At 42.9% G+C, this 15,864-nt stretch overlaps 1 protein-coding gene across 1 annotated transcript in view; it reads left to right on the forward strand.

Moving 5' to 3' along the window:
• The window catches only part of si:dkey-11f4.7 (piezo-type mechanosensitive ion channel component 2), a 61,535-nt gene that overhangs the window by 43,261 nt on the left and 2,410 nt on the right, over positions 1-15,864 (forward strand). Inside the window, exons 41-54 of the mRNA XM_063193226.1 lie at positions 347-605; positions 1,493-1,681; positions 6,726-6,942; positions 7,972-8,104; positions 8,781-8,928; positions 10,223-10,437; positions 10,853-11,011; positions 11,177-11,324; positions 11,539-11,727; positions 11,958-12,050; positions 12,664-12,833; positions 13,674-13,790; positions 14,318-14,397; positions 14,897-15,116. Of these exons, the coding sequence (XP_063049296.1) occupies positions 347-605; positions 1,493-1,681; positions 6,726-6,942; positions 7,972-8,104; positions 8,781-8,928; positions 10,223-10,437; positions 10,853-11,011; positions 11,177-11,324; positions 11,539-11,727; positions 11,958-12,050; positions 12,664-12,833; positions 13,674-13,790; positions 14,318-14,397; positions 14,897-15,116 (2,337 nt within the window). The remainder of the gene's footprint in view (positions 1-346; positions 606-1,492; positions 1,682-6,725; positions 6,943-7,971; positions 8,105-8,780; positions 8,929-10,222; positions 10,438-10,852; positions 11,012-11,176; positions 11,325-11,538; positions 11,728-11,957; positions 12,051-12,663; positions 12,834-13,673; positions 13,791-14,317; positions 14,398-14,896; positions 15,117-15,864) is intronic.

Here is a 15,864-nt window from a genome sequence, read left to right on the forward strand (position 1 = left end):
TAACTTGGTGACGTTAGTTTGTCTGCCTCTGGTTGTATCGGAATCTGTTGGCTCACGATTTGGTTTGTATCACATTATTTGACCTACGGTTCGATACACCCACGGTTTCTGAAATGTACCTCATTTGAAGCTTGGAAGCACTATCACATCGTATCATATGGTTGGTTTCTGGACTGGAGTATAACAAAACTTTGAAAGGGTGTATCACGATACTGCCTCCTTACATCACGATGCAATATTGTGACTCTTGAGTATCGCAATTTCTCGGTTCGATCCAATATCGTTACAGCCCTAAAGTGTACAAATGAAGTTTATTTCCTGACCCCCTTTCTATGTGCGTGTACAGCATGTTCCACAGCCGAGAGATAGAGGAGTCTGATAAGTTCTACCACGCGCTGCCGCGGCCGCTGCGTCTGCTCTTTGCCCTCTACAACCTGATGGTGTCCCAGTCGGAGATGCTGTGCTACTTCGTCATCATCCTCAACCACATGGTGTCGGCCTGCCTTCTGTCGCTGGTGCTGCCCATCCTGCTCTTCCTCTGGGCCATGATGTCTGTACCGCGCCCCACCAAGCGCTTCTGGATGACCGCCATCATCTACACCGAGGTGACCATCACGTCAACGTAACGTAGCGTAACATAATAAACATAAATTAAGACAAGATAAATAAGATAAGAGGATATAAGATAAGTCAAGACAAGTTTAATACAGTGGTAACTGATGTTAAGGTAGGTCAGGTCTGTCCATGCCGTGCCCCATCAAGTGCTTCTGAATAACCACCACAATCTATACGGAGGTGACCTGAATGGGCAACCTCTATTCAATATTCCAAATAACCTGGTTTTACCTGTCCATTTCAACCAGGTGATCATTCAACTAGGGTTACAAGACAAGCACTTAGTTAATTTGGACAGGTAAACCCAGTTCATTTGGAATATGTGGCATTGGATTGTAGACTAAAGAAACCTTCTTGTAAGCTAATACTTGTACCAGCTGGTGGCTTGTTCCACCATTGAGGGACAATGACAGTTACTTTTGGACCTTCACCAAGGGAGAGGTAAAGAGGGAGTCAATAATGCCCCCCAACACACCAGGAACTCTAGCCTTAAGTTCCTAGGCTTCAGTTCCTAGGCTTAAGTTCCTGGGCCTAAGTTCCTAGGCTTAAGTTCCTGGGCCTAAGTTCCTGGGCCAAAGACACAGAGTATAAACGGCGCTATTGGCTAGCAATTGAACCTTTCAAATCCTCACATCAATAGGTGGATTAAGGACTGAATGACTAGTGATCTTATAACATGTAATATGATTATGGTTACATTCTCTTGGTTGGCTTCAGGTGGTAATAATCATAACATAGTAATAGTAGTAATATAGTGCATATTATTTCACTTGAGAGCTTGTTGATTTGAGTTTTCGGAATAATATTTTATTTGTGATGAGATTGAACTGGTCTGTCTGTCTGTCTGTCTGTATGATTTCTATGTTTGTCTCCTCAGGCCATTGTGTTTGTGAAGTACTTCTTCCAGTTTGGCTTTTTCCCGTGGACCACCTCCACATACCGTGGCATCAATGCCGAGCGTCCGTTTGCGATGCCCAACATCGTGGGCGTGGAGAAGAAGGACGGCTATGTGCTGTTTGACCTGATACAGCTGCTGGCACTCTTCTTCCATCGCTCAATTCTCAAGGCAAGCTCAACGCTCAATCACTAAAGGATGTTGCTTCTAGTGTTCAGCATTTACGTGTATCTATATCAGGGGTTCCCAACCTATTCCAACTTGGGACCCACTTGAAATTTTTGAAAACCTGATCAACAATACAACTCAAATAAATAGTCAACAACAGAGACACACACACACACACACACACACACACACACACACACACACACACACACACACACACACACACACACACACACACACACACACACACACACACACACACACACACACACACACACACACACAAATATTATTTAGATTTTTAGGAAATGATTTCAAGGCCCACTTGTAACAAAAGCAGGTCACCAACTTCCTAAACCAGAATGGATTACTGGACCCAAAACAATCTGGTTTCAGAAGTGGACACTCAACTGAAACTGCGCTACTCTCAGTGACTGAAGCTCTAAGGACTGCAAGAACGGAAGGACTATCCTCGGTCCTCATCCTACTAGACCTGTCTGCAGCCTTTGACACAGTCAACCACAAGATCCTCCTGAGGATACTCACGGCCATGGGAATCACTGGCGTTGTCCACTCATGGTTCAACTCCTACCTATCTGGACGCACCTTCAGTGTGTCATGGCAAGGGAAACTGTCTACGACTCACACAGGGGTACCCCAAGGATCAGTGCTGGGACCCCTTCTGTTTGTAATATACAGTTAGGGCTAGAGGTGTGATTCGATCCAAACTTTAAGAATCGATCCGATTTTGATTCTGAAGATTACGAATCGATTTTTTTAGATTCTATCAAAAACGATCCGATTCGATCCGATTCGGGTTGGTGTTCTTAAATAAATTTTAAAAAAGACTGTCGCAGTGGTATGCAGCCAGGTTGTGTTCACCAAGAAAGCCAGAAACAAAGATTTTTTTTAAAACATATATTTTATGTTATTGCCAGATAGTTTTATACTTTGAAATGGGGGATGAAAGAATGTTTTAAGTGCGACTGACGGCAGTATTGAAAACAGAAGTGTAATGCTGGACGCTTTGATTAATAAAAACTAAAGCGGCATTTGTATAAAGGTATTCATCCCATACACCGTTAGAAAGCTGGGACTGTCCCCTCATTTAAGGCCAGTCACGAATCAAATGGTTGATCACAGACAAAACCGAAACAGTTGTTAGCTCAGCAGCCGCAGCTCAGCAACAGCTGTTAGCATCCCAGCAAACGTCAGCATACCTTTTTCAAAGTCTTCCGTTTCCCACCAAAGACGATCGTATCACTCTGGACTTTTTGTACCGCTCGCCAAGTATCCATAGTGATGCCACATTAAGTCCATTTTCTTCTAAAACCACGTACTTTCCTCACAGTGTATTTGAACTCCCAATCGTGTAATTTACTAACTTCATCACTGCCACTACTGCAGTACACACGTTTGATTGACAGCAGTGGAAGCCAGTGGCAATTTCCCAAAAATGACGTTGGCAACTTTTCAGCCAATAGGCTGACGTTTCCGTGAGACGCACAAAGCCTTCATGTTTGGTTGATCCAAAACAAATCCCACGCGTTACGGAGACACTATTTGAACACAGCGGTTGCATTGAAAATAGCGACTTATTTACAAATGGGAAAGTGGCAATATCTTAAGGCAATATCTTTGTCTTGAAGTAAAACAACTTGTGTGTTTTGTTAAATGATCGTCGTGGTATGCTTTGTAAGTTTCCCTATGGCAAAAATGCGTTGATGGCTGACTTCTGCCACCGCCGGATGGTATGGTGCTTATTTGTAACACGGTGTAAAAATATAAACTCTTCCTTGATTAATTGCACAAAGTAAGTGTTCAAATTAAAGGATGTAGAGTTATATTTCGGAAATTTGGACGCAAACCCTTTGCAATTTGGCTATATCTCAGCGTCGGTCAGGGAAAAAGCTTCTACCCCGTTTTTCCATTTTCCGCCGAGCTGTGGTCAACTTGTTGTTGACCGCTGCTCTCTTGTGGCGGTTTCCGTGTACTGCAGGACGTTTGGAAATGACATGGCCTACTAAAATAAATAAATACATAAATAAATAAATCGATCTTTGGACGTCGAAATCGATCCTACGGAATTAATACGGGGATCGATCCAGAATCTAAAAATCGATTTTTTTTAACACGGGCCTAGTTAGGGCCATAAATATTTGGACATCTGCACAATTTTCATGTTTTTGGTGCTGTACACCATCCCAATGGATTTGAAATGAAACAAACAAGATGTACATTAACAGCAGACTTTCAGCTTTAATATGGGGGTGTTTGCGTCCAAATCGAGTGAACTGTGAAGGAATTATGACATTTTCTATCAGTGCTACCCCATTGTTAAGGGACCAAAAGTAATTGGACAGTCTAGTATTTATACATCAAACTTTCAATTTTTAATTATTTGGTTGCAAATACTTTCCATAGACATATCCATAGACATCAATAGACACTGGGTTTTATCCCTGGTGATGCTATGGTGAGCTCTCTATTGCAACAGTCTTCAGTTCCTGCTTATTCTTAGGGTGTTTTCCCTTCAGTTTTGCCTCCAGCAAGTGAAATGCTTGCTCAACCGTACTCAGGTGAGGTGATTGACTGGGCCATTGAATAATATTTCACTTTTTGGAGGTAGAAATGGCTAGTGGCTTTCAGATGAAGCTTTGGGTCATTGTCCATATGCACTGTGAAGCATTGTCCAATGAGTCCAGAACCATTAGGTTTAATATGACATGATAATATAGCCTGAAAATCTTCAGAATTCATCCTGTGGCTTTTGTCGGTAGTCCTCATCATCAATAAATACAAGGGGATAATTGTATTGACAGATATGCATGCCCACACCATGACACTACCACCACCATGATTCACTGATTGGGTGGTATGCTTTGAATCATGAGCAGTTCCTTCCCTTCTCTATACTCATTTCTTCCCATTACCCTTGTACAAGATGATTTTTGTCTCCTCTGCCCATAGGATGTAACTCAAGACCTATACAGTCTTTTTAAGACGTTGTTTGGCAAAGCCAAATCTGGTATTGCTATTTCTGATGCAATCAACAATTTACATCTTTTAGTGAACCCTCTGTATTTCCTATGGTGAAGTGTTCCTCAATGTTCTTGATCTTTTTCTTGATTGTTGCCTTGGACATGTCTCCACCGTTCACCTGGACACTGCTCTACATCTGGCCAACTGGTGGGAGATGGGTTTTTGTTCACCATATACAGAATATTGTCTGTCATCCACAGCATTTGTCTTCCATGTCTGCCAGGCAATTTGGTGTTGCTCTGGTATTTCTTTTTTCCAACATTCTGAACTCTTGAATTAATCATATTCACTGTTTCCCCATCTCTCAAATGGGTTTGTATTGTTTTATTTCTACCTTATGATGGCTTGCATCACTGATGGTTGACAGATGGACTTTGGATCTCATGGATATTCCGTAAAAATATATGGAGATGCAAATGGAACACTTCAAATGAACTCTAAGACCTTGTATTGACATCTTGGTGATGGTGTAGTATGGGAATAACACACATCTGACTGGAAAATAGCTGAGAAGCCTACTGTCCAATTACTTTTGATCCCTTGAAAAGTGGGCAACACACACAAAAAACGTTGCTATTTCATTCCTGTTTATCCGATATAGATTTTAACACCTTCACATTAACGCTGAGAGTCTACAGTTAATGCACAGCTTGCTTGTTTTATTTCAAATCCATTGTGGTGGGGTATAGGGTGGAAAAGGATGATAATTGTGTTGCTGTCCAAATATTTCTGGCCCTAACTGTACACCTCCTCCCTGGGACGTGTCATTCAAACACATGGGTTCTCCTACCACTGCTATGCTGATGACACCCAGATGAACCTGTCGTTCCGTCCAGAAAACACCACGGTATCGGCGCGCATCTCTGCCTGCCTCACTGACTGGTCAACATGGATGAAGGACCACCACCTACAGCTGAACCTGGCCAAGACAGAGCTCCTGGTGATCCCAGCTAAAGAGTCGCTCAGTCACAACATCAACCTCAAGATAGGCTCCACCATCGTGACCCCAAACAAAGTCGCCAAAAACCTTGGCGTCATGATTGATGATGAGCTGTCATGCTCGAACTACATCAACTCAGTCACCCGGACCTGTCGATTCCAGATGTCCAACGTACGGAATATCAGACCTGTGCTGACACAATATTCTACACAACAACTGGTCCAGGCCACGGTCCTGTCCCGCGTTGACTACTGCAACTCACTCATGACAGGTCTACCTGCTTGTGCGCTAAAACCTCTGCAGATGATCCAGAATGTGGCGGCATGCTTGATATTCAATCAACCCAAACGGACCCATGTTACTCCTCTGTTTATTGAGTTGCACTGGCTACCGATTGCCGCCCGGATCAAGCACAAGGCTTTGACCCTTGCCTACAAAACCATCGCAGGAACGGCCCCATCTTATCTGAAGGACCTACTAACGCCTTATGTTACTGGAAGAGAGCTGTGCTCATCCAGCACAAGCCGTCTGGGTCTGCCATCCAGTCGCTCTAGGTACTCCCAGTCAAGACTGTTCTCCGTTGTTGTACCCAAGTGGTGGAACGGTCTCCCAGAGGCAGCAAGACTAAGCACATCTCTTGCAGCCTTCAAAAACAAGTAAAGTCCTTCCTCTTTCGAGAGGAGCTACTAAACTAATGCTTGAGCTGGCCTAGCCCCAGGGCAGACCCTTGACATGATGTTTAGTTTAGTTAAGGCTAGTTTAGTTTAGTTTGAGTGTGTGTGTGTGTGTGTCTATGTGTTTGTACTCTTTATTAATTCCAAAAAAACCCACCTCTTTGCAACTGCACTTGTTGTTCTGTATATTTCCTGTGCACTTTGTATTTGCTTGTGATGTTGGCTTGATTATGTCCTCTTCTGAAAGTCGCTTTGGTTATAAAGTGTCTGCCAAATGCAATGTAATGTAACAGCCTTCTTTCAAGGCCCACTTGTAGTAAGCTTATTCTGCATGTAGGTAAGTTCTTACTTACTTCTAGTAGGTCTCACACCTTAACTTCCACCTTAACAGTGTCATGGCCTCTGGGACAACAAGGAGGTGGAGATGCCCGATTTCTTCAAGAAATTGAAGAAGAAGACAGAGAAGAAGAAGATGAAGGAGGGAGGAGCGAGGAGGGCAACAGAGGACAACAGTGACGCGCCACGCAGAAGGTTTCCCTTCCTGTCTCAGCGGAGTCTTCCCACCTCCGCCATCTTCCAGAGATGGAACACCATCACCAGCTCAGAGGGTAAGTGTGCAGCTAATGGAAAAGATATATACAGAATTAAACAATACAGATATTAGAATGGGACTCAGACAGCGCACACCTACCAAGGCAGCTCAATTTCACCCTCTATGCAACTGAGTATTACTGAATGTGCACCCTACGTCTCTAGAAATGGTGAATAATCACTCCAAAAGTTCCCAAGCCAGACAATACAGATCAGTCCCAAAAAAGAATCAGCTTGTAAAGTTTCAAACCCAGTCAGTGTAATGAAAATCTGTCTGTTGCATTTTTTTAAAGGGACACTGTGTGAGATTTTTAGTTGTTTATTTCCAGAATTCATGCTGCCCATTCACTAATGTTACCTTTTTCATGAATACTTACCACCACCATCACATTCTAAGTATTCATTATGACTGGAAAAATTGCACTTTTCATACATGAAATGGGGGATCTTCTCCATGGTCCGCCATTTTGAATTTCCAAAAATTGTCATTTTTAGCTGTAAAAATGACTGTACTTGGACCATACTTGAAAATATTTGATTACTCAGTAAACTTTCACGTAAAGATCAAATTTGGCAATAGACAGCCCAGTTTCAGTGAGCAGCATAGTTGCAGTACCTTTTTTGACCATTTCCTGCACAGTGTCCCTTTAAATAGTAAACGTACGCAGGCAAAACCATATCCTCCTATGTGAACGTGACCATGGAAGTATTACACACAACATGAGAGAGTGACTCCCGCCCCCCATACAAGTCAATGACCAGGCCCCTCGGCTGGTAAATTTAGGCAATTCATGGTAAATGCAAGTAGTAGTGAAATTTCCAATTCTGACCTGTATGCAAGATATGTCCTGACCTGTCTTACAACTGTACCTGAATTGCAGATAAGATGTGGATAGGGACGCATGATGAATTTAATAATATACATGTCTATTTTCATTGTTATTCAACATGTAGTTTTAAAGCAAAATATTTTTGTCCTATACTTGACCTAAAAATATTTCAGGGTTTTTTACGCAATTGTATGTTGTATGCATATTGTTATGTAGGTAGTCGCAAGGCAAAGAGACGCCATTCCAAAAAGAAGAAGCATGTCAACCGTGTGCCCTTGACCCGTAAGCAGCGCATCCGCAAAGCCATCAGAGAGAGGGCACTGGTGGTCAAAGCTGCTCTTATCGAGGTGTAAGTTAACATACTTGGTTGCTTAATGTCCTGTGGAAGTGGAAAGACAACTGGATCATTCTGCCAAATGACTTTCCTTACTAGGTTTGATTAAAACAGCCTCAAAACACACTTTGCACTGGTGTAGCAAAAAACGTCCATTCACTGCCATTCAAATTTTCAAACCTATTGTGCGACTCTTACAGTTGATCGAATTTGCTAGAAATTTGAAAGGAAGTTATGGTAGTGCAAAGGAACAATACGACAAGAGAAGAATGGGGCTTTGCTAAGTTTTAATTTTCAATGGGCGTTTGATTCACCCTAGTATACACTATATACAATATATACTATACATAGTATTCAGTGACTGCTGTCATTGACATGTCAGCTAACATAAAGATACATACTATAAAAACATTGCTGATGTCACTGAGATGTGAATTGACATACCCTCCCCCAAGGATCTTGTGCGCTAAGGCCCCCGCTTAGGGCTTGCATGCCCATGGAGATCCAGGTTTGAATCTGGCCTGGGTCATTTCCTAATGTCACCCTATATTTATCTTCCACTGATTTCCTTTCTCCATCTTTGACTGTCCTGTCTAAATACATTCTAAAATGTCCCAAAAAGAAGGATATTCAGCACAAAGATAGTGTAGTAGTTAACATTTTCTAATGTGCCTATCTTCTCTCTCCTCAGTGGCCTTCACATATACCTTCCCATCAGGCAGTTCTTCTATGACATCATCCATCCAGAGTACAGTCCTGTATGTGACGTCTATGCCCTGATGTTCCTCATCGACGTCATCAACGTCATAATTACTACTTTTGGATACTGGGCCTTTGGGGTGAGTACATGTGCTTACACTGTACGTAATGCACAGTAACAGCAGTCTTATTGTATAGTGTAAGTATGTAATATTATATTGTATATTGCTTAGTTATGTGGTAACGAGTACAGTGGAACAAAAGTAGCTATGAATTTATTTCAACCTCAAAGTGCAGTGCCATATTGTTTAACATTTTTGGAAAATGTTACATCTATTTGATGCAGTGTAATAGTGAAGGGTGGCACTGTAGCTCAGTGGCCTAAAGGGCCGTGCACACACGTCGCTGCTAGTTACTCGCTCACCGAATGAACTCAATAGAATGTCAATGTGTTCCAGCGAGACCAGCAGGCGAGTACTGTACAAGCGATAACTTTGAGCGAGGCGAGTAAGCGAGTAACCAATTGGAATGCAGAGTTCGGTACTTCTCGCCTGTTCATTGGCATTTAAAAGCAGCGGGAACTTTCAGCGAACGTTGCATGAAAGAGTGGCGAGTAGGCGAGCAAGCGAGAAGCTAGCAATGTGTGTGTACGCCGCTTAAGGAACCATACCTCAAATCCAGGGACCCTAGTTGGAGTCTGACCCCAGGTCCTTCCCAGTCTCTCTCTCTCCCCCACTCCTTCCCAGTCTCTCTCTCTCCCCCACTCCTTCCCAGTCTCTCTCTCTCCCCCACTCCTTCCCAGTCTCTCTCTCTCCCCCACTCCTTCCCAGTCTCTCTCTCTCCCCCACTCCTTCCCAGTCTCTCTTCACTGTCCTGTCATAATAAAGGCAAAGCCCAAAAATATTTTGAAGAGAGAGATGGGGGAGTGCTGCCTTGGGTCTCAAACAATGAAATGTACTGTAGGTGTTCATCAAGGGAAAAGGGGAATCTAGATAGAACAGTGTTTCTCAACCTTTTTTTAGGCAAGGCACCCTTTCAATTCATGAAAAATTTCAAGGCACCCGAAACCAACAAGCCGTAACGTGGCATTGCATCCGATACCACACAAGCTTAGAAAAGTAACACATTTGGAGACGGCACACAACCTACAAAGGCAAATATATATGATATTACACAATTTATTTATCAGCCACGTTTCCGCGGCACCCCTGAGGGGGGCCTGCGGCACCCCAGGGTGCCCCGGCACCCTGGTTGAGAAACACTGAGATAGAACATCAAGAGAAGGAAGGTCCTGAAGCAACTCTGCTCAGTCCTTTGATTTATTTGCGCCACACGCACCAAGGTGCCTTCCTTCTCTTGATGTCCCAAATATTATTGTTTGTAAAAGTGCTAAATGTACTTGCTTGAAGTGTAGCTACCGTTTGTGTTGTGCAGAAACACAGCGCTGCAGCAGACATCACTGAGTCGCTGGGGGAGGACCAGGTTCCCGAGGCCTTCCTGGTCATGCTGCTCATCCAGTTTGCCACCATGGTGGTGGACCGCGCCCTCTACCTCCGCAAGACCCTGCTGGGGAAGTGCGTCTTCCAGGTGGTCTTGGTGTTCGGCATCCACTTCTGGATGTTCTTCATACTGCCCGGGGTGACGGAACGGTGAGGAATTAATTTGTTTTGGGTTTTTTTAAAGATTATTTTTTTTTAGTCTTTTACAGTTTGAGAGGTGGACAGGAAGCGAATGGGGAGAGAGATGGGGAGGGGTCGGCAAAGGACCCGGGCCGGGAATCGAACCCGGGTCGGCTGCATGGCAGAGGAGTACCCTACCGGTTAACCACGGCAGGGCCCGTTTTTTTTCACATGCAGCAATGCAGCTCGATACGCCACTGACGGCACTACGCCACTGACAGTTGGCTGAAAATTGACTGACTTTTTGGGAATGTTTGCAATGAAGGTGATACTAGTAACGTGATGCATAGTGTCCATGCTGTAACTAGATTAAAGGGTTCACAAAATCTAGCTTCAGTTAAAATACCAGCTCATGTTTTTGTGGATGATTTGTGTGATGTTGCAGGAGGTTCAACAGGAACTTTGTGGCACAGCTGTGGTACATGGTGAAGTGTGTGTACTTCGGCCTGTCCGCCTACCAGATTAAGTGTGGCTACCCAAACAGAGTGCTGGGAAACTTCCTCACCAAGAACTACAACTACATCAACCTCTTCCTCTTCCAAGGGTAAGCAGCACAGGGGCGGGAAGATTAGGATGAAGTTGAAATGTCTCTGAGCTCCTAGTCCTCCTAACAGATCGTATAACTCTTCACTACCATGACATCCATGAGAATATTGTCTGCCCACATAAACCCCTTTTCAAATGCACCTGTCATCTGGGTCTGCCTCAGGTTCCGGATGATTCCCTTCCTGACGGAGCTGCGTGCGGTGATGGACTGGGTGTGGACGGACACCACCCTCAGCCTGTCCAGCTGGATCTGTGTAGAGGACATCTACGCCAACATCTTCATCCTCAAATGCTGGAGGGAGTCAGAGAAGGTCTGAAGCACTCAGCACCACTTTTCATGTCTTTGTCTTGCTCGCCAGGCTAATTATACTGTATGTGACTGACTGTTTTTTTTTCTTATTATCCTCATGTATGTCGTGTGTTGTTGATTTGTGTGCTGTTGATTTGTGTGATGATGTTGCTGTTTAATTTTCCCCGCTTAAAGTAAATCTTTACGGCATGCATCTATCTGTCTGTCCATTTTAGAAATATCCACACGTCCCGGGCCAGAAGAAGAGTAGAGTTGTCAAGTACGTCATGGGAGGCACAATCATCTTCATCCTTATCTTCACCATCTGGTTCCCCTTACTCTTCATGTCATTGGTCAAATCTGTGGCTGGAGTGACCAATCAGCCTTTGGATGTCTCCATTCAGCTTAGCATCGCAGGATATGAGGTACTTTCACTATCAACATATAGTTTTTGGTAGTGCTTTTTGTTTATTGCATTTGTAGAAATTACTGTGTCGAGAGCAAAGACGTAGTGAAACAGCCAAATAATGTTTTGGTTGCCCTTGAAGTGTTTTAGCAATAAACATGGTTACATTAGGGTCTGACTGACGAACAGATTCTGTTAAGCAAAGAATGTTATATGAATATAAGCACATTTTCTTTTTTTCCCTTCTAGCCATTGTTCACCATGAATGCCCAGGAGCAGAACTTACTGTCTTACTCAAGTGCAGCTTACAGCAAACTCACCAACAAATATGCCACTCATCCGGTAATGCATATCTTCTACACAGTAAAGCAGGTGTCATCAACGTGGTGCCCGCGGGCGCCAGGTAGCCCTCCAGGAGCTTCTGAGGTGCCCACCAAGGATGTTATTAAACAGTGACGACTATCAGATTTAAGTCACAGTTAATGCAAATTATAATTTCTCATGATTTGAGAATGATGCCAAGACATCAGTAGAGGATTTTGAACAAAAGTAGCCCTCGGGTAGCCCTCAGTATACCTTGGGTAGCCCTTGGTAGCCCTCAGACCCAGAAAGGTTGGGGACCCCTGCAGTAAAGCATGTTCTGTTTTTGTTATCTCTGCCAAGGAGGTTCTGTTTTTGCCAGTGTCAGCAAAATTATTTAACAACTCTATCTAAATGATCATTATTATTATTTTAACATGTCCAAGTATGACTGGCACTATGGCATTTTAATTTGGATTGCCTTAGTCAGATCATTTTTTCCTCATGTTTTTGACTGAAATTATATTGTGTTTACTTTAAAGATGTGTGACAGAGGTCTGCAATCCTAGAGTGCTTTTCTAATTTTTTACTAACATCATAACATCACACCATTCATCCTCCATATTCTGTTATAACGGTCATTCTTTCCCCACAGTCTGCTATGCAGTTCCTGGTGAACTACATGCCTGAGGATATTGTGATAGCAAAGATCAAGAGTGACGCTAGCCTTCAGTGGAGCATCAGTCCAGCCAGCAGAGACGCCATGATTTTAGAACTGAGCAATTCTTCACATGTTTACATCACATTGAATTGGAGATTGTTAAGGTAAATACCAATACACATCTTCACAATGTGTCACCAGAGCCAGCTTTACCAATAGACAGACGAGGCAACTGCCTAGGTCCCCATCATAACTGCCCACTATGGGCAGAAAAACAGCCCCATGTCTGCATTTCACCTAGGGCCCCCAAATGGGTAGAATCGCCACTGTGTATTACAGTAAGTGATGGGCAACTGGGACTAGCTACAATCCAGTGCCACATACAGTATTTTAAAAAACTTGCTTCAATTGCCTGTTCAATTGCCACAATTGAACAGATAATAAAACCAGGTCTTTTGGAATATGTGGCTCTGAATTGTGGTGTGCATTGGCACTGCCCTAGAAATTGGATTTGATTACGATTCGTGAGGTAACAATTCGATTCAATTCAGTCCAATTCTACGATGCATTCCAATGCATTACATTTCTACTTGAAAGCAAGGCAAAGTTTTCATCTGTCATGAGGCAATACAAGCAGCCTGGTGCTCTGAAGGAAAACAGGCATAGTGCAAGGTGCTGGTTGACTAAGCTAGACTAGATATCTTCTAATGGGTGTTTCTGATGTGCTTTCATTGACCTAGTTAAATGCAGTAGAATCAGACTGCATCAAGCAGGAAACAGAGGTAATATTGATGAGCGATGAGTTTGACTTTGGCTCTGGTAGGACAGGAAGATTGTCATTGCTCCCAAAAAGTCAAGCGCTCCTTCCTTTGTTCAGTGAGTCATCAAAGTCAGTGAAAGCACAGCCCAACACCCTCTATGAGAAATGAAAGTGATCAATGCAATGGACTGTTTAACCAGACTACAGTGTGCTAATGCAATCTGGTGTGTGTTTGTGAGAACAGAAATGCTAGCATCTCCATGAACTTTGAGACCATGGGCGAGTACACCATCAAGTATGAAGATCCAGCACTGATAGATGACATCGTCCAGATGTTGAAAGGAAATCACAGCAGTGTTGTGTAAGAGCCAATGCACACTCACACACTGTATTGTACTGTATACAGTATACAGGTAATCGACTTTTGGAAGAACTATGTGGGATCAGTGTTTAAATGCTCAAGCATGGCAAAAAGAGTGAAGGTGGCGAAGTGGTATGTACAAAATGGACAAGAGCGGAAAGGGGAACTGGAGGGAATAGTGTATTTCACCACTGCCCTTCATAGACTACCATCTCCTACCATCTCAGATCAAGTCATGTCACCTTTATTATTACCTTTATTTTCTCACATGCACAGGTCATACAAAGGAATTGCATTTACACAAGTTTCTCCCTATCCCATGCAAAGATGTAAACAAAGACAGGACAGGCATTAAAGTGCCAGACTCCTACCATCTGCCAACTGCATTCTACACAGAGCCCTCCTCCTCCTTGTGCACAGTACAAGCTGACAAGCTGCAATTCCACTGTATGTTTTAGGTTTCGCCATGATCTTGATGCATATGAAAACTAAAAGTGCTTGTGTTCATCTATTCTGCGTTGCGACAGGGTTCTAGAATCTCTGTTGCCAAAGTATCTCCGTGGGCCTTCAGGACCAGAATCAAAGATGGCTCATCGGCTCATTGTGGGTGAGTCACGAAAAACACACTTGCAGCCGTGGCCTAAAGGCTAGGGAGTTTGGAGGTTTGGATTTCACCCTTATGTCTCCCTAACTCATCCATGGATGAAGTGCCTTTGAACAAGGCACCGCACCCCACATTGCTCCAGGGACTGTAACCAATACCCTGTTTCCTAAATAACTAAGTTGCTTTAGATAAAAGTGTCAGTTAAGTAATTTAATGTAATTTTAATGTAACACACTCTCAGCAAGGGATGTAGAGTATAAGTGCACCGCTTATGCTATTATCGCTCTGCATGCAGAACACTGCATTGTTTTGACTTTGCAAAATACTATCTACGGTATACTGTATATAGTGATACAAACATCCAAATGAAGAATTTGTCTTTTTGTTTGAAACAATAAGGATGGTAGTTTCTTACAACACTGTGTTCTTAAATCACAAAAGAAGTCCTTGAATTTTACAATGAAATGTTTCAATGTGTTTTAACTCCCGTCACACTCTGCAGACGACCTTGATCCAGACGATGTTGCAGACTACGCTTTCTTCCGACCCCTGGCAATCAAGCTGAGGCAGACCAATCAGAGCTCAGAGGGGGTGGTCCCTCAGTGGTGGGTGGTGGAGGAGTGTATCCCAGGACGTCAGCCAATGAAGTGCCAGAGCATCCAGCTGCTCATCTTCAGTGACAAAGTCAGCCCTCAAAGCCTCAACTTTTTAGCAGGATATGGGTAAGATTTGCTTAGTGTCTATTAGTAATAAAAATGGAGTAGTAAATTAATTCAAACCAAATTCAGACGTCAAAATAAATCTTGTCATGAAGTAGCATTTATATAACTGCCCCTAGCATGCCACTACTACACATTTCTTACGAGTTTTTATGATGAAGCCTAGCCGAATTCAAAGTTTTCAGAGGGTTGGCTTAACCCATGTGTACCAAATGCCTTTGTATGCTACTGGTCTTAGCTACAGTCAAAACAGACTTTTCTGTGACTTACTGTAGCTACCAGGCTGGTCAAAAAGAGAACAATGGTACCATACAAACTCTAATTTCCCAAAAGCATTTCTCAAAACATTAGGCTGATGTTGCAAAAACAAACTGTTATTTCACATGTGCTCAAAAACAAACTTTGCCCTCAAATAAAAAAATAACTGTCAAAATGAATTTACCGAAAAGCCATGAATTATACTACACTACACAAAAAATGCAAAGCACAAGCCTGAAATGTATAAAATGACAACAATTCTACTTCACACCACTAAATTTGAAAAAAAAGGAGCGCTGTAATAAAGATATCACTAGACTTCATCATGCTTTTGGGCTGGGTCTATACACAATACCTCATTATCATCCAACTTGATAATATTATTCTATTATATAGAAAATGCCCTAACAACTCATATCTACTCTCTTGTCTTAGTCAGAAATAAAGCCCAAATAACATTAGCACAATGAGTCATGGTTAATTTCACGCCATT

The sequence above is a fragment of the Engraulis encrasicolus genome, chromosome 2, assembly GCF_034702125.1.
Source record: "Engraulis encrasicolus isolate BLACKSEA-1 chromosome 2, IST_EnEncr_1.0, whole genome shotgun sequence".
Taxonomy (NCBI): domain Eukaryota; kingdom Metazoa; phylum Chordata; class Actinopteri; order Clupeiformes; family Engraulidae; genus Engraulis; species Engraulis encrasicolus.